The 18,700-nt window shown below is 37.9% G+C and overlaps 1 protein-coding gene across 2 annotated transcripts in view; it reads right to left on the bottom strand.

Annotated features, from left to right (window-relative positions):
* Positions 1-18,700, bottom strand: part of LOC119661353 (potassium voltage-gated channel subfamily H member 2) — a 766,305-nt gene that overhangs the window by 35,250 nt on the left and 712,355 nt on the right. For both annotated transcript variants that reach the window (XM_038070659.1, XM_038070660.1), the window contains one exon: positions 6,679-6,833. In XM_038070659.1, the coding sequence (XP_037926587.1) occupies positions 6,679-6,833 (155 nt within the window). The remainder of the gene's footprint in view (positions 1-6,678; positions 6,834-18,700) is intronic.

Below are 18,700 nucleotides of genomic sequence, written 5' to 3' on the forward strand. Positions count from 1 at the left end.
TCTGACCTGTATAAGTGGAAAAGGATGCTCTTCATGAGCACCTTCCCGTACATAGTCCACGATAAGCTTCTTAAAGGTGGTATTGTGATCATGATGAGTCATTTGAATTTCAAGGCGAACCCAGTCCACCTAGCGCTACGTATGATAGGAAGGCATAGTCCTCGCGATGGTAATAATAGCGGGGAAATATTTATAGACTTTTGTCACTTTCACTGGCTCGTTATTAGCAAGGTATTGTTTAACAATAACACCTGTATACGGTCAATTGGGTTTCAACTAACGTGGGCATTAAATCAGATAGACTACACGAGAGAAGAACAGAAGTTGTCACCAAGTTGTGCATTTGATTCAACACAATGAAGCGGTTTTATGTTTAGAGGAATCTATTTCAACGTAGATTTGCTCTGGCAGTCGATACTCTTACAGTGCATACAATATGGAGGTAAATGTCTCACAGTCAAATGTGTCCTCTTGTTTTACAGGTGTTGCTTACGATGTTTCCTCATGAGGAACCGAGCGTTAGTTCTCGGATTTTTAGCGTAATCCCCTTCGCACAGGAATCTGTAGGATATTACGTATTCGCATGTTAAAGATTGCCTTCAGAATGTACGTTGCACGTAAAAGTAATGGATTCCGACGGTAGCTAGTGCATGTCACCGGATTACCCATTCGCTGCCACATCTCAATGGCTCAAGTGTTTTGCCAATCATACGGTATTATCGGTGTACCGAATGAAATGGAAATTTGATGGAAGCCATTAAGAAGTTTACCTTTTTTACAATTAGCGCAGCACTTACTTTAAGCGCATTAGTGTGAGCTTCTGGCAAACTTGCTTTTACTTTGATTCAGTTTTTGGTAGTGCTGTGTTTGATGAAGCACTTCGGGGGCAGCTTTCATTCCTTTCTCTTCACGCCTGACATTAACAGCTATAATGTCAGGCCTGCTAATTGGTTGCCATTTTCTAATCAAAAGACTTATGATAAAGAGTGGAAATGCCATTTAGGATATCAAATTTTTCAAAGTCAAGTACCGCGGTCGATAAAGGATCGTCAAAAAGCACGCCCCAAGTCTTTGTGTTGACCAGCTATTAGAATCTGTTTTTCAAACTGAGATGGATTTGCTGTACTCAGACGGTGAAAAAAGGAACCTATGGCTAGCTAAAACGGTTGTGCTACCCCAAAACCATTTTTCTTCGGGGGCTCCCGCATTTCATGTCTCGATATCGAACATATTTATGTAGAATATGATGGCATCGATCTTACGAGCTTTCCTGGATTTCTTATTTTGAACTACCCTATTTGCATCTTGGTTCCATTCTTTCGTCTTTCGTCGACCCCTTCTCGATTTTTACCTAACTAAGGGTAGGTTAGGTGGGGTTTAAAATTTTGGAATTTTTTTGGCAATATTGAGCGCCCATTTACACTTCCTTCATCTACTTTTCCAGTCTTTGCAATTGGCAAAGAGAATGCCGATACTAATAAAACTATACATTGATAACATACCCAAGTAACAGAATGACGGTCTATAATGTGCCTATGAATTAGGTACTAAACAAGTCGGGAAACCGGAAGCTGGGCGCTATGAAAGGTTTTGTTTGCTTCTTGTGTGAGTATATTTGAGTGTAGAACTACCCCATTTGTACGTAACCTGTTAAGAATATGCATTTAGCGTATCAGATTTAGTACTTCGGGCTGTAAATTTACACGGTAAAGACAACTTTGAGCTACTGTAACTTTGTTACTAACAGTATGATTTTGATCAAACTTGGAAATAATATGCTTCATATTTATTTTATACTAATATCAACTTCTATAACTCTGAGATAAACTGAAGGGGGTTTTACTCAATTTTCACAAAAATATGGTAATATACTATTATTAACCTAATTTGAACAGATATCGATATGGAGAATATTTTGAGGCCTGGGCACCATATAGAGGCAGCTTCATGATCTTTTTTCAGATTATTCGGTTGGGTAGTTTCTGAGAATGGCTCCGTTAAAGAAATCATCACTTTGCACCCCTCCCACTCCCGGCCTTTTTAACAAATCTCAAAACTAAGACCGGCTTCGAAAAGTACTAATCGAGACCTTTCATTTGATACCCAACAAGACTATATTTGGAGAAAAAAATTTTAACACCCCCCTTTTACATGTATGGGGATCCGGTGCTCAGAGGTGGCGGTGAGGAAGATGGGGCGGCAACCCTATCGGCCAAACCAAAACCAAGTGGTCGAGGAGAACCTCCATAGTGGTGGCACCGGGAGACGCTGTAATTACTTTGGTTTGCCGGCCGTGATTCAGTAGGCGAATGCTCCAAAGACCTAATTAGGGCGATCAGACCCGAGTCTACACGGGGACTCATCTGAAGTGGCAAATTGGTCACGAAACTTTACCAGGGGTATACTGGTACCATGGGAACCGGGAAAGCTCCTGGACTCACATACTTCGGGTGAACTCCTGTTGTATGTGAGGACAGCTCGGTTATTTGCGGTTGGCCTCCCTAGTGGGAGTTTCATGGTGGTTGTGGTTGTGCTCAAGCGAGAAGAGACCTTCGGGCCTCGACGTGGTGTTGCGTAGCAACACGGGTGCCGTACTCCATAGTTCGGTAGAGATTTAGGTAATTCTTGCATCCACCAGTATGATATCACTCACTGGAGGATATCTGGGGGTCCACAGGTCCACCCTTCTCACCAAGTTTCGTGTCAATCGCTACAGCCGTTTCTAAGAAAAATGCCTGTGACAGACAGACAGACAGACAGACAACTATTAGCTTTGCGGACGATATCGGGGTAACAATAGTGGCAAAACGCTTAAACGAGATCGAAATCTACGCAAACGAAGCGATAAGGGAGATCAATTCCTGGTTAAAAAAGTCCGGTCTATCACTTGCTGAACATAAAACGGAACTAGTGCTAATCAGCAAAAGAAGGACTGACACGACTGTGCAAATTAAAGTTGGTGAAAAAAAAATTTACTCCCAAGAGTCGCTTAAATATTTGGGAGTAATGATTGACAAAAGACTCAATTTTAGAAAACACATAGAGTGCGCTGCAACTAAAGCATCTTCCATCGCTTTAACGATCTCGAGGATACTATCGAACATTGGTGGACCCAGACAAAGTCGACGTCGTCTTATTTCAAGGGTAGTTAGTTCCGTGCTACTCTACGCAGCTCCAGTTTGGGCAACCGTTCTGGAAAACAAATTAAACTGCGGAAAACTAGGAATGGCGTATCGCCTAAGTGCACTCCGGGTATGCAGTGGCTATCCAACGACATCAGGAGAAGCAGCATATGTACTGGCAGGGACAATCCCCATAGACATCTTGGCGGATGAAGGTCGGCGTCTCTACGACAATATGTATGCAATCGGTGAGTCTATTGTACTTCAGCGGCAACTAGCACGGCGAGAATCCATCGCAAAATGGCAAAAGACATGGAACGAGGCACAAACTGGCGGTTGGACCTACCGTATCATTCCACACATTCGAAGATGGATGGAAAGGAATCACGGGGAACCAAGCTGCGAGTTAACACAGTTTTTAAGTGGACATGGAGGTTATCGGGCTTATCTTTATCGATTTGGACACGACGAGTCACCATGGTGCCCAAGATGTGGTAACGTGGCTGAGAATGCGGAGCATGTTGTGTTTGAGTGCCCAAGGTTTACAGCACACTGAACTAGGCTGGAGGTGATCGCAGACAGGCGCTTAACACCTGGAAATATAGTGGAGTTTATGTTGGAATCAACGGAGGCTTGGAATCAAGTGGTAATTGAGCTGAAAATGATTCATCAACAGCTAAGGCATGAAGAACTGCGAAGAAAGCAAGAAAGAGAGCGAACAATAATGCGCCGCAGTTAAGAAACGATGCAATGCTTCTAGCAGTCCCGTGGGGAGAGTGGAAGAAGAAGGAGGTGGTTTTAGTGAGTAGAAGTCTCACATAACTGTATGGCAGGAGCTAGCAGTAGGTTTTGAACCTTTCCATCTTCTAACGATGAAAAAAAAAAGACAGACGGACAGACAGACAGACAGACAGACAGACAGACATTGAACCGATTTTAATAAGCTTTTGTTTGTAAAAAAATGTTGGGAATCTAACGGTGGTTTACGTTTTTTGGTGTTTTCGAATATAGCGTTTCCACCTCAAATTAACTACGTTTAACACATTTTTCCAAATTGGCTTCATGACTGCCAGATGGAACTAACATTTTCCAAATTGAATTAACGAATTTCCAAATCAATTTAAAAACAATTATTTTAAAAACCAAAAGAAACTATATATGAAAGGTCACTTCATTCCCATTGCAACATACTTTACAGGTAGATGAATGAAGCATCATAATATCGACCACATAAGATGTGAAATCTCTGGACCGAAATAACTCCTTCGTTTCGTATTGGTACGATCATATATAACATCACTTGCAGCTTGCCAAATAGATCTTTGAGAATAGCTTCTCATGAAGATTCACTATGAGAGAGTAAGCCGGTGAAGTCGTTAGTTTTATTCCTGTACGTTATAATGGCTCGTTAATTTCGATCTTTGTGGATTTGGACGTTGTTGTCTATTATGATTAACTTTTGATAAAAACATGCGTAATTTCTTTGCATTGCAGGTTTATTGGGGCAAATATAACTGCGAAGAACTTCTTCTTTTGTCATGGCTATAACCAGTCAGTCTTTTGTCATGATCGGGCGTGCACATTAAACCCACACTTATCTAAGAAAATTACATTTGCTCATATTCCTTGACATCTTACCGAGATATCGATGGTGTATTCCTTCGTTAGTTAAATGTTTCGCTTGGCGTTCTCTCGTTCAACTTCGTATAGCATTTCAGGATCAAATTATTAAGTAATCCGAAAAGAAATAATAATAATAATCGTTGGCGCATCAATAATATATATAATAATTTGATCCTGAAAATTCAATTTGGTGAAATATTTTTACTTGGAAAATAATTCGATTCAGAAAGACCTGAATTTGGTGTGGAAAATTGATTTGGAAAATTGTTAACTTCATTTAGAGTGTTGTTAACTGAGGGTGGAAAATGCTATATACTTTTCATAGTCGTGGCTTCTTATTTTCTTTCCTCCTTCTTCTTTTGAATTTTTAAAGAAAGAATTCAGAAAATCGAAGATAGGATGAAAATTCTATTCCAAAAATGTCAATTTTATTTGAAATGTCATTTTCATTCCAATTTCATTTGGAAAGTTGTTAATTTGCTTCGTAAAAATTTCAATTTCATTAGGAAAGTCGTGAATTGGATCCAGAAAAGTGTTTATTTCATTTGAAAATTATTAGTATCATATGAAATGCCATTAATTTTAGGTGAAAATGCCATTTATCAAAGAACTGGCAAAGAAAAGCGTATTGATCAGAATAATTCTTTGAAATATCGTATCACTCGTTCGACCGAGAAAAAAATTAACTAAGAATTGCTCCAAAAGTTTTCATAAAAATGCGTGAAATAAGTGCCAGGTGTCGAGGAGGCGTGGTTATTGTAAAGTACCAAGATTTCAACGTTGGGTAATTGTTGTTATGAATGTGGATGATTATGCCGAAAATATTCAAATAGGATGGGTGCCTACAATATATCAGCTTTGAACTCCTACAAGGACTAATGTGCTTCTAGTAAAATGGCGCAATAAATAGGTCATTTCTCAAACATTTTTTAGCACAGTTGATGAAAAATTTCGAAGGGATTCCGATTTGCCAAGGGCCCTATACCAATATATAAATGGAAGTTCGTAAAAGCATGTAAGTAATTCATTTGAGCTGCTAATGTTCAGGGCTCCATGCATATCAGGTTCCCACTTTTCATATTATACTCGTATTAGATATTACCCTAAATTAATGCTAGGATTATCTACCACCACTTGTAATTGAATGAAGCATTCATCTTCAATTAGAATATAGGTTTCGGGGGGTAATATACAATATAATAACATAATTATTCGTTGACTCTGACGGACTTCATTTAATTAGCTTGCTTGAAGGGCATAGATGCGAATCTAATAGACGTTTAATACGTGCACATTAGGTCGAATTTTATTGCATGGGTTTATATGAATTCCGACCCTTTTAACAAGGTGCATTTGTATATGGCCTAGAATAATTTTATAAACCTTCCTTTAAAAAAGTTGAAGCCATGCTTATTGTGTTTCACATACATCCATGCAATGTTCAACTATATATGTAAATTCAAAAGAAGTGTTTTTAAAGAAACTGTTTAGAGCGGTAACGATTTCCAATGTGGGACATTCTTTACGGGCATACTACCGCAGCTGGGAAATAAAACACACAAGTCTAGGCAATTGCTTGTAGCTCATATCGGTGAGAAGTTCACGAATGGGTCTCACTGCCTTCATCGCTGTTTGCCCGAAGCTGTTATCCGCTTCGGGGAAGCCACACCTGAAGCATTACCTGCTCCTTTTATGTAGAGTGTTCTTCGGGGAGAACGACGCCGTCTGCCCCAAATGCAGTTCACAAGGAAACTGGTTGTAAACAAGGGACTTTTTCTTGTAATTTTAGAAAACCCTACATATTATATATAAAGACAATACAGTAAGTGATCTCAAATTTCTGGAAATGTACCTTTTTAGCCATCTCTTAATGATGAAAAATGAAGTAAATCCTGACTTCCAACTTCCCAATGTAGGGCAAATTTTAACTTACCATATGCATGCGAGCCAGTGTGCAATGAGGGCAAACGTTGCCATAAGGAGAACAAGCACGGCTGCTCCATATTCCGAATAACGATCGATTTTCCTTGCTACGCGGACCAGGCGGAGTAAACGAGCGGTTTTCAGGAGTCCAATAAGTGTGGTCGTCTGCAAAATTAAATTTCATCCGTTAACTATGACATATCATTGACAAGGGTCTCTACTGAAGGATACGTAAGCATGTGAGAATGACTGTAAAGTGTGCGGCTGCTTTATGTGCGAAAGGAAAGAAATGGTTACGTGAGAGGGTGGGAGGATGGATGAGGAGTGCTGCGCGCTGGGGGAGGGAAATTACGGAGTGAAATTGAGGGAAAAACAACAAAATGTTTAAATAAAATGCAAATTACTATTTCGTGAAAGTAGTTTATGGAGTGGGAAAATGAAATATAGCTTGAAGGCTATAGGTCTTTTGAATATGTACACAATGCATGCCAAACGGATAAAGAGGAGCTTTCGTGCGGCCTTGGCGAAGTTGCTATGATCGTGGCCATAGCAGTTGATACGAGTGTGGTTGTTGTGCATTGTTAATTCGAAATCGGGCAAAGCGAATTAAATTTCACTTCAATTATGAATAGAATACACCTGGACGGTAGCCTCACGAACATTGCTTCGCATTTACTGGGGCTTTTGTACGCCTGACCTTCTTTTGGAGTAGGTGAGGAGCATATGGTTAGTGCAATTATCACGCATACACCTAGGTCAGGTTATTATAGTGGAGTCGCATGCATTCGAAATTGAAATGAATTGTGGTTTGAATGTTGTAATATATATAAACTCTGAAAGCGTGGCTAGATATTGATTGTTTGGAGTGAAAGACTTCTCAGGTCATTTACCAACTTTATTATGGGTTGGTGTTCCGACTGATATACAACTTATGCGTTGGGATTCAAACAAATTCAATTATCTCCTGTAGCAGACGATGTTATGGACGATTCGATCGGAATTGAAAGAATCCCTCAATATTTTCAATAAAAGCTTATACCAGGCTTTTAGTTCCTTATTATTTTTTTTTTGGCCGCAGTTCGTTTATTGTCTCATTATAATACCAAACAACCTGTGTTATTTGGCACGTAATTATGGACAGCATCTGTTTTGAAGTAAATTAAATTTAGACTTGCTTTCCATTAACGAGTACTTGTGGTTGTCAAAGCGATTAGGTTTGTAATCTATTGGACACTCTTCCTTGTTTATTTCCCAAAACAGCAAGCCGTTATAGCACAGTGCCAATCAAAACACTTCCTGCTTGAGTTTGGTCTATATTTGATGTCTTTTGTACAATACTTTTTTGTTATTTTGGCTTTCAGTAGTTATGTTAGTATAGTTATGTTACCTACGAAATTTTTATTGGTATAAATTCACTTCAAATTTAAGCTTCCATTGCAACCATTACCTTTATGAAGTATATTTCTTTCATCAGGAACTCCATGGTATTGTTGTCGTTAATCCCTTATCGATGTTAAAATTGTAACATTTCAGTATTTTAATAAAAGCATGAAATGTTTCTTTGAAATTAGCTACTTATATGTATTCTTTGGTAGGGTAAAATTTTCTATTGATTCGATCCTGAAATACGGTACATAAATTCGGTCCTAAAATACGGTGCATGTTTTTAAAATAAAATGTAAGCCTGGAATGCAACAGACTTTTAGTGGCTCTCGTTCTGTGGGCTTGCTCTATTGATTTCCTGGAGTTATTTTTCTTTTCGCGAAATAGGTAGAAATTTTGACTAAGAATAGAAATAGTTTTGTCATAATAGGTATCAACTTGATTGATCTGTAAGAAGACGCTTGTGTCAGGTCTTCGACAGAGTTTGAGTTACTTGTTATATTCGAGATCTGTTAGCTTTTTAAAAATGACCCAGTTGATTGATCCTATGGCATAAATCTGTCAGGTAGTTTACTACAGTCATACGTAAATAGTTCCTTGATAATGTATACAGTAATATGGGTTTCCTTGGACCCTGGACACTTATTAATTCCACGTTCTTCGATCTTATGTTGATATGTTTGTTTTGCCTCGTGAGGATGCTGTCAGTATCCTTTCATTTCATGCTCTCTGTATAACTTCACTGTGGGAATTCCATGACTAGTTCCTTTTATGCAACCGTCGGCCGCTAGAAAATAATTTCGGCCTTTGTCGAAGAATTCAAAGATATACTGTGCAGTGGTTCTAAATATACGATAGCATTATATGGCAAAGCCAGTTACTTTTTTCAAACTTTCAGAACAATTTGCTGGACGTCCTAAAGCGTAATACCTTACACCCATGTCAATATGCTTCCGGCGTAGGACAACGAACCGAAACTGCCCTGTATTATTTGGTGGATATACCATGTACGCTTTTGGGAAAGTGCTTTCGAAAACGCATCGTATGCGGAAACACATCCGCAAGTAATGCCTTAATAGGTAAAATATTTGGAAACCAACAAGTAAAAAGACCCAAGACTCACAGTTGTAGTGTACACTCTTAGAACATCTAACAAACACCAGATAAAGGTCAAGGGTAACGCCGATGATATTATAATAATCTGTAGGGGGTAAATATTAGAATACTCTATGCAACAGAATCTTACGGAGTTGAAAATTACTATGAAACTGGTGCAGCGGGGAAGGGCTGGGCATTGATCCAGTAAAAACCAGTATGGCGATCTCACCGACTGTTGCTCACTAACTGAGCATATATTCAGAGTATATAGTATGTGTCTATTCTGTAACGAGCAAGTAGAATCCACCGAATACTTCCTATGTGAATTCCTCGCGTATAGGCGCACTAGGTGTCAGATTTTACGTGCTGATGTACTACAGTTGGAGTGGGTAGTATCACATCCACTAATTGTAATTTTGGGGCCAAAACCGTCTGGTAAATTCAAGCCTAAGACCGCCGAAGCAGATCTCAATTACTTGATGGCAGATCGGACTGATTTGCAAGGAACTTTCTCTCCTATTTCTTGTTAGACAGACTCCTCTTTCTTGAGTTAGCATCAAATTTTTCGAAATATATAGACGTCGAATCATCATCACCAACGGAATAACAATCGGTGTCTGCTTTACGTGCTCCTTAGTAAGGAGCTCCAGACATCCCGATTTTACTACGACGTCCACCAATTTGATAGCTTTAGCAGCCGTCTGATATCCTTGGTTATCTAATGGGTTTATTTTAGGCAAGGTCTGGCTCATCTCAATACCAAAGACTTCCTGAGCTAGATCAATCTCAGCTGTGTTTATTAGGGGATCCGCTCACTTATAAATTTCATCCTGATATAGACTACAGAATCGTTCATCGTCCTGTAGGGGGCCGAAAGATTTTCTCTCGAAATCAGCTGAGAACCGATACATCTGGGATTGTTCTTTCCATTATGTCGACCAGCAGTTGGGTGGACCTGAAGAGGATAGTGGCTCCCGAATTTACATCAGGTCCATGAATCACCAACATGGATATATGATATTCTATCGTTTCAGATCGTAATTGAAGGTGAAAAACTGAAGAGTGATCCTGCTGCCTTCGCTTATCGGTCATTCTGGTGTTAGTTTTGTTGGCTATGGGCCTTTCAAGAATGGACACTATATTTATGAAGTTCACTTGGATGGTCTTTTACGATTCCAGTTCCACATAATCTTCTTCTTGACTTGCTCTTTTTTGATCGTAGTTGCCTCTTCTTAGTCTCCTTAGATAACTTAAATTTGCAAAGATGGCAAACCAGGTAGTCGCCAATAAACCAAAGCGTCTCGAAATTCTAACAAATCCCTGAATTTGGTATTATAGGCTGAATAGCAGGCATCAGTTGAACTGATATGCACTACAAACTCACGTTTTTAACATACCGTACTAAAAACCTTTCCAAGAAATTATCCCGCCGGAGCTCTTTTTTTGATTGACGAAGTGGTTACCATTCAGTTTTTGTGACTTGCTTTGAGAATGAAAATCTGAAAATTCTAGTATTGCTGGTAAAAGTGGAAATTATTTATTGTTGGTAAGTAGTAAGCACCCGACTTTTCAGAAAAAGGCCGACTGACGGTTTCGTCCAGGGACTCAGGATTCGCTCAATTTAAAAAGAAATCCAATGCGGTTAAGTTTAGGTCTGAAGTAGAACAGGTTTCACTTGGATATATTTCGCTCCCACACATGGAGTTAATTTTTTAACATATCGAAGGTAACATAATTCTGGTAATACTTCGCAGCACGAACACGCAGCGTCCTTATTTCTAAAGGGATACATCGTTGTCTTCGTTGTTGAGCAAGGTGTTAAAGACTAGATTAGTACAATTACCAATCAGGACCAATACTATAATCATGACTATAATCTAAAGTTGAGCTCGAGGTGAAGTCACAACTAATATAGAGCATCTTGGAATACAAACTTTTAGAGGGGGAATTAAATTGGAATAAAGTTCTAAGGTTGCACTGAGGTAACCGTATTAAGATATAGGGTGAAATACGAGGGATAGCTTATGTGGTAGGATGCAATTAGAAGTAAGGAATACTGATACAAGAGGGTGAGGCCTAATGTTAGCCAACAGAAACCGAGTATTATTTAATGAGGAGAGTGAATTAAAACAATTGAAGGCGGTTTGCTGATCATTTTAGTCCAAAAGTTGTTCTGCAAAATTTATATTTTTTCCAGGCAATATCCTGAAATATAGATACTGAGAGATAATGTGATCATACAGTTCTTCTTCCAGAAGAAATTTAAGACTCAAATGATCAACAAGAACGATATAATCCCCGTATCAGGCCTATGAGGAAACAGCAGACACCAGGTGCAGGTAGCGTTGGGAGAAATATTGTGGGAACTGAATCCAGTTTTTGCTTCCTGGATTCCCATATTTTTGTTCCGTAGGAAATATAAAGTTAGAGAGAACTGGGTTAGGCCAGAAAATAGTTGCGTTGTATACCGAAGTTTTGATTACTGATGGCTCAAAACAGATAGAGGAAAATATTAATTTATCTACAAAGCGGAAGAAGCCTTTTTATTTTTTATATATCTATATTTAGGGGACCAGTTTGTTCTCTTCTCCAGTGAACCCGGTCGTTGCTAACCTTGTGGTTTGTCATATGCATGATTATTCACAGTTCGCTTTTTATGCTGTCATTCTTAGGACCCTTGACACTTTCTATTCGTGTAACAGTTGATGTCGTCTACTGGTATAAATTAGTTTGATGCTGGGTCGTGATGAAGCGATTTTTTCTCTCCACTTTTAACAGTTTTTGAAAATAAAGGCTTCAGTTGTCTTCCTGCCCAAACCATTTTTTTGCAGCTTTCACGAGATAGCGTCTCTCTCATTGTTCAAACGTCCTTCAGATAATGGTGTTGTCATGCGGTGGTATTCAATGGAGCAGTGGTATGCCACGGTCGGAAGAGATAGTGTAATGGTGCTGGAGAAGGACAGGTGATTTTCATAGTCAAAATAATCTTCTTATGGATCGTATTTAGTTTGCAAAAGAATGAGTTCCAGCCCAATTCATTTTCATATTACGAGTATGTCATGCACATGTCTGAACCAGAATATTGATCGATGTCTTCTTCGATTCCTGCATTACCCATGTTGACAACCTCGATAGTCTTGAAGTATCGATTCCTAAAAGTGAAGCACCTTTCGCTCATATATAACAGCCACGTAATATGCTTCCTTTACTGGTACGCTGGCTCTAAGTTCATGGAATTTTTGAAGGAACCATCGTGGTACCCTCTGTGTTCCATGGGAGTTAGACCAAGATTCACTGAAGAAAATTACTGTTTCTCAAAAAAATTAGTCTCTTTCTTCAACTATAACCAAACCGGGCAAAGCGACATACCCAAGAGTAAAATCAAAAACAGAGCAAGATTTGGGAGCAGGATAAAATCAAGAAGTTAACGTTTTCCACGGCAAAATATACAGCAGTCTTTCAAGCTGAAGTATATGAAAACCAAGGAGCGATAGCCTAACTGAATGACTAGTGACTTTCTGCCATGGCGGGACTGGAAACACGAACTGGAGTGTCAGTAGCAGTAGCACACGCTTGACATATGTTCAGAACGGCAATTCTACAAGGTGACGTGTTTCTTTCGTGTGATGAGGAAACGGAATCCACAGAACATTTTCTAAGTGAGTGGCTCGCCTATTAACGTACCACCTTATAAACGAAAGTCTAACTTCACAAAAGAACCTACAGGTGATCGTAAATCGTTTGATGATCTAATGAAGGACGTTAAAGTTGCAACTTTGAGGAGCGCTTCACATCTTGTCGTTAAAATAACAAGTAGCCGTAGCATGGATGGACTGCTCGTGTAGCGGAAAATCAAATCATCTGACGGAAAAATGCAGTTAGGTAACCGGCCATGACAATACTTTCAGGAAGTTTTTTCCTGCAGCCTTTGGAGAATCTGCAGTAATGTTTTATTCAACAATCTTCAAATCATGGAAAATTGGCGGCTTCTCGGGGACGAAAGCCAGGGGATCGTTATGACGTGAGAGGAAGACATCCATCTAGAATGCAATAATTGAGTAATTTCGGAGAAAATGAGATCTGTTAAATGTAGCGACAAATACGCCAATTATGAGGTTTTCAAATAAGATTAAATCTTCCAGAAGTTTTCAGACCAAAGGCTACGTTTTGCTACCGATGCTATCTCTCCTTATTGTCGAATTCCCACTCAATTCATCGTTGCCAGGAAAACTTTGAGCCAATGGAAATACAGCACACACAGTAACCTGAATTTAGGACGATCACCACCAATGATCTCTTTTGCTTCATCATGAAAATAACTTATAGAGAGTGTTCCTGAAAAGATTAAATTTTTCACTAATAGAATTCTTATTAGGATACTCTGCCTGAGATGATATTGACAAACCATGGCCATAGTAATTAGAAATAGAGTGGCAGTGGAAACACATACATTGGTTGGTCCTTCATCGATCGATCGTTCTACATGGCGCAGAACAGAGAAGATGGAAATTCCAATTTTCAGAATGCCTTGTAGCCAGTTGAATGAAGTACATTAATAGATGACTATCATGTAACATGTAAAGTAAGATCTAATGTATACGCATTATATCTTGAAGATTTTGTAATGACAACTTCTGCATCAGTTCGTTCTGTATCAATCGCATCAATTCTGTGGAAGTAATATATATGGACCGTAACGAACATGGCAACGAAGGAACAGGCAATGAAGATAATCGAAATAGAACCTTTTGATGAAAAAAGTTGATGTCTAAAGTAAGTACGAACAATGTAATAATCCATAATAACCACCTACTTAGTAACATCCAACTGAAAGGCTATTGGAAAATAAGGGAATAAAGCACATGTCAAACTAAACTTTTTTCGTTCCGTCCCCTTTGTACTGCGTTATACAAGAAAAACGAAAAGAAAGATAAATAAACGTACTCTGTGAACTCCACAACCCTGTTTCAATCTCTGATACAATGGGAAATGGCCGTTTCCTTTTTTTCATTTCTGATTTCTTTTTATTTTGGTTTCAAAGGATTTATGAATCTAGTTTTTCCTAAACAGGAATCAGTTATAATAAATATATGCAGTCATTGGTGGACGAATGCAGTTTTATAAAAGACGTCAATGATATTCTGTTGGGTAATAGTCCGGTGATGCTTCCGGACCATTTTCTTACCTTATGTTGCCATTTCATTCATTTTATTCGAGTATTTTAAACAGATATAGACTTTGATTTCTCATATCTATTATAGATAAGTATCTGTCACTCTTTCAAAATTCGAAAAGAAATGATTTTATCTCAGTTTAACGTTGAATTCGTTCTAGTTCCTGTTCCTGTTTGAAAGATTATGTCATGGGTAGCATCATTCCATCATGAGGGGTAGACATCTATCTGTAAGCTAACGGCGCGACTACAAACTTCCATCTCGATTTATAATTTCTCTTCTTTTTATATGCGCGGTGGTCATTTAATTTTTACTAATCATTCTTAACAATGCTCCTCGTTGATTACCGTCATGATTATCATGATATCTCGCGTCTGTGTTATGCTATGGAACTGTATTTTATTTGAAATTTCTTTATTTACTTGATTTCGTCTTAGAATCAAATAAGGTAATTGTAATGATATCTTTAACTGTAAAATAGCAGATGGTATTTCTCCTGAATTTCAAAAATTATTCACAACATTCACACACATTCAACAATTAGGTTCACGCTTCTGCACCAGCGAGTTTCAAATTTTTAAAAGAAATATCAAAAGATCGCACTCAACGAACAGCAAAAAAATATTTTCTCTAAATTATTCAAGATCTCTTGAGTTTTCTTTTCTTCAAAGATAGGAATTTTTTCTTTTTCAGGTGTTTACTTTTTCACTCCACAAATCATTTGTCGAATGCATGCGACTCCTTTTTCTTTGTGATTTTTAATGCAAGACGAAATTATGAACTGTTGCCGTCTGGAACTTGAAGAACTCTCCTTCTTCAATAGGCGTTCAGGAACAATTTAGCAATTGGAGTAGAGACAGGTTCTCTGGAGTGCGTAGGAGACATTGTACTGTATAGTGAATTTGAGTGGGTTTGACGGGACAGGGATCCAATGGATGGTGGGTGAAAATGAATAGAATCAGTTAGTCAATTTTATCATAAATTAAAGAAATTTTAACACGTTCAAAAAACACAGTGTTTAGCAATAAGTTCTCATCTCAATGTAAGGGTTATTCGTGTCTGGGTGTCATTTGGTATAGCATAAACACTACAAAATGTATTAACATCAATAGAAGAAGAAAATTTTAAAAGCCTTAACGTAGACAGTAGAAAGAGAGAAGAGATGCAGAAAGAGAGTATAGTTACATGGTGTAGAGTTAAATTTGAAAAACTATCATAACGTAAAAAACTGTTATTTTCGATTATTTGAGAATCACATACAGAAAACAGCAAGCAACTAACCTTAGTTGTAAAAGTTTTGAAATGTAAGATACGATTTTTTAAAAACAGTGGGTGTAACAAAACAAAACGAAACAATCATATTATTACATAAAACATATTTCCAAGCAAAAACATCGCAAAATAAACATAAGGAAATGCGACACCATAAGTAATAACAGGTAACACGATAATACTCAATATTTATGTAAGAAACCACACTGTCTGGAACCGTTCTACAACAGAATGACTTGGACAAGTTGGTTGCGATGAGGTACTCCTAGCCGAGAGTTATCTCTGCTTAATTTCTGTTTAGTACATTTTCATATCTGCCGAGCCATTCCGATAATCAATACAAATTCAATGAGTTTATGCGGGTAGCTTTAAATGGTTTAACAATAATACAATAAGAATAGCTTTATTAGGGGTTAAGTTTTGCATATCAAGTAGGTAGCTAGTAGGCAAATGATAATACGTATATCTAAAGGTAATACTTATAACAAACTAAAAAAATTAATTCAACGTTGATTCTGACCAGAACGAGTTCCATAAATTTATTGAGATGCTAAGGAGAACGTCTCCTTAAGGGTTTCGCAGTTACCATACATATTGAATGATAAGGAAGGCAGAAAGAATTCTAGCAATAAAAACGACCTCTTACCAAGACCATTAAAATTGGAAACTATTTGAAATAAAATTAGATTGCCATTTTATTTCCCAACTGTATTATGTTTATCTTTCAAATAGCATATCAATACCCTCACGGCTCAGTTCCCTGAATTAGATTAAAAACCCAAATTTCAATGGGATCTTCCTAAATACATCGCATATGTATTGAAAGGCATGGAAAATAGCTAAGGATCTACATCCCTTGTTCCCAATGGCCGAAGGTTCAGAATATAGACATATCACACAGTCAATTTGAACTTTCTTGGGGGCTTCCGTAATTGCGAGTATTTCTTTATTTCCGAAATGTTACAGTTTTATATGACATGACGTATGTAGATCGAACTGTATTATACATATATTTAAAACAAGCACTTCTCTTTGAATCGCTTGTAAATTATCTTTACAGCAAAATGGCAACTTCGTTTATTAACGAAGCTACTAGTCCAGATGTGGGTGAATAAAGAAATTCTTTACCAAATCTACAACCGGCTAAAGATTGCTTTGAAGGACCACCGATAAAAGCTGACTACGCCTCTCGAATTTCACGAAACTTTAAAATGACTACTCATACTTTCGGGTGAGTCCCGCAATGCATAATTTAGTTATTCAATTACTCTGCAATCGATTTTCAATAACTCTCAAGGCTGACAATTGCAAAGAGATAAAAATCTCGTGAGAATCGTAGTTTCAAGTTTGGCTGGATATATTCTCAGAGTCTTTATCATAAGTTTCTCCATTTGCTGATTGCTATTATTTCTTTTCATCGTGGGTACACGTCCACAATATCTAGGAAACTAAAAACAAAAAATAATTTAAAAAAGCAATAAATCAAATTTGTACAATAAGCTGTAATTCTATTGAATGAATTGAAAAAAAAAGAAAATGATTATTAAAGTTTGGAATGATTTCGAAGCTTAGCGTGATCTGCTTCTGATACACATACAAAAGTAACGAAATTATCATATAAATATATCTGAAAGCCGTAGCTACTCTTGATGAAAGGTCTTTTGCCCGACGGGTGGAAGCTACGCTATGTTGTGAAAGCTAGTAACTAGAAAAATGTGAACTAATCCTAATCTTTATCCTATTTGTGAAACTATCTTATAATAAAGCCAGAATATTATGTACATTTGCTGAACACACCAGGTCAATATTCAATTTTACACTTTTAGAGGAGTACACAGGATTCAGTTTAATCTAAGATATTTGTGTGTTGTGTAAGTTTTGTGCTTGATTATGTGAAAGAGTTAATGGAATGCAAAATTTTTAAGAAATTTACCAACGATTTTCGGATTATACACAATTTTGTTAAATTGTTTTACATATAAAAATTGTATAGAACATTTTTTTTGTTTCGTCATATTTTTTTACTTTATCTTCTTGAGAAGACAGGAAAATATGACTTTAATTCATTTATCTCTTCAATTCATTTCAATGGAAATATATATCTTTGGGTATGCTGAAATAATACTACGCATACTTGTATTCATTAAAAAACCTATTTTCTTGTTTGTTTGTTTGATACCTTAAAGTTGACTTAGTGAATTCCTCACAAGTCTATAATAGAAACGACACAGGGTTCATACGCACTTGCGGTTGGCAGTTCAAAAGTGCTTACTGTTAAAGAACAGATTGTTTCACCTGTGCTATATTGATTAGTGATATATACGGAAAGCAAACTCCCTCCCCAATTTTTGACTTTATAACTTTTTAAGGACCGCTGACCGCTGCGATTTTCCAACGGACCTTAAGAAAGGGGATCTCCCGCCGCTTACTTCATTCTCTCCTTAACTCTTGTGGGGTTGGGGTTTGAAATTAAACCCAACCATTTTGACATGAAAATAGCCCCTTTTGAGGTGCCATGACTTTTGTTGAGGAGGGAGAACCGCTACAATTCTTCAAAGAATTTGGAAAGGAGGAGCTTCTTCTTTCTTTCACCTCATTCTCTCTTCTTTCCGGGGTAGGATTGAAAATTCAAAGTTTACCATGGTGATATAAAAAACCCTACTTTTTGGGGTATTCAATTTTGAAGTCTTTTTAAGTATCGAGGCTAGCCGCGAGACACGGTTGCTCAACCGGATAAATTGAGCGGCTGGGCTACCGAACAGTGCACATTCATAAATGAGATGGAGGCCGTTGAGTTAGGTGTTGCTACTGTTTAAGAGCGATGGCGTAGATCAGGCCACCAGACAGCTTTTAGGGATATCGAATTGGTGGACCTCGGCGTAAAACCGGGATGTATGGAGCTCCTTATTAAGGCAGGCCTAGACTGGATACCGGTTGTTGCGCCGTTGATGATGATGACTGTTTAAGAGAACGAAAGTAAAGGAAAACATTTGGTATTCACACTTTAGTGCAAGCTCGCCACGAATCTGGTCAATTTGAAATTTGTTTTCACGACTTGAGAAAATACAAGGATAATTTTTCGATTCTGTGAGAATGAGTATTGGG

Source organism: Hermetia illucens, chromosome 1, assembly GCF_905115235.1.
Source record: "Hermetia illucens chromosome 1, iHerIll2.2.curated.20191125, whole genome shotgun sequence".
NCBI classification, from domain to species: domain Eukaryota; kingdom Metazoa; phylum Arthropoda; class Insecta; order Diptera; family Stratiomyidae; genus Hermetia; species Hermetia illucens.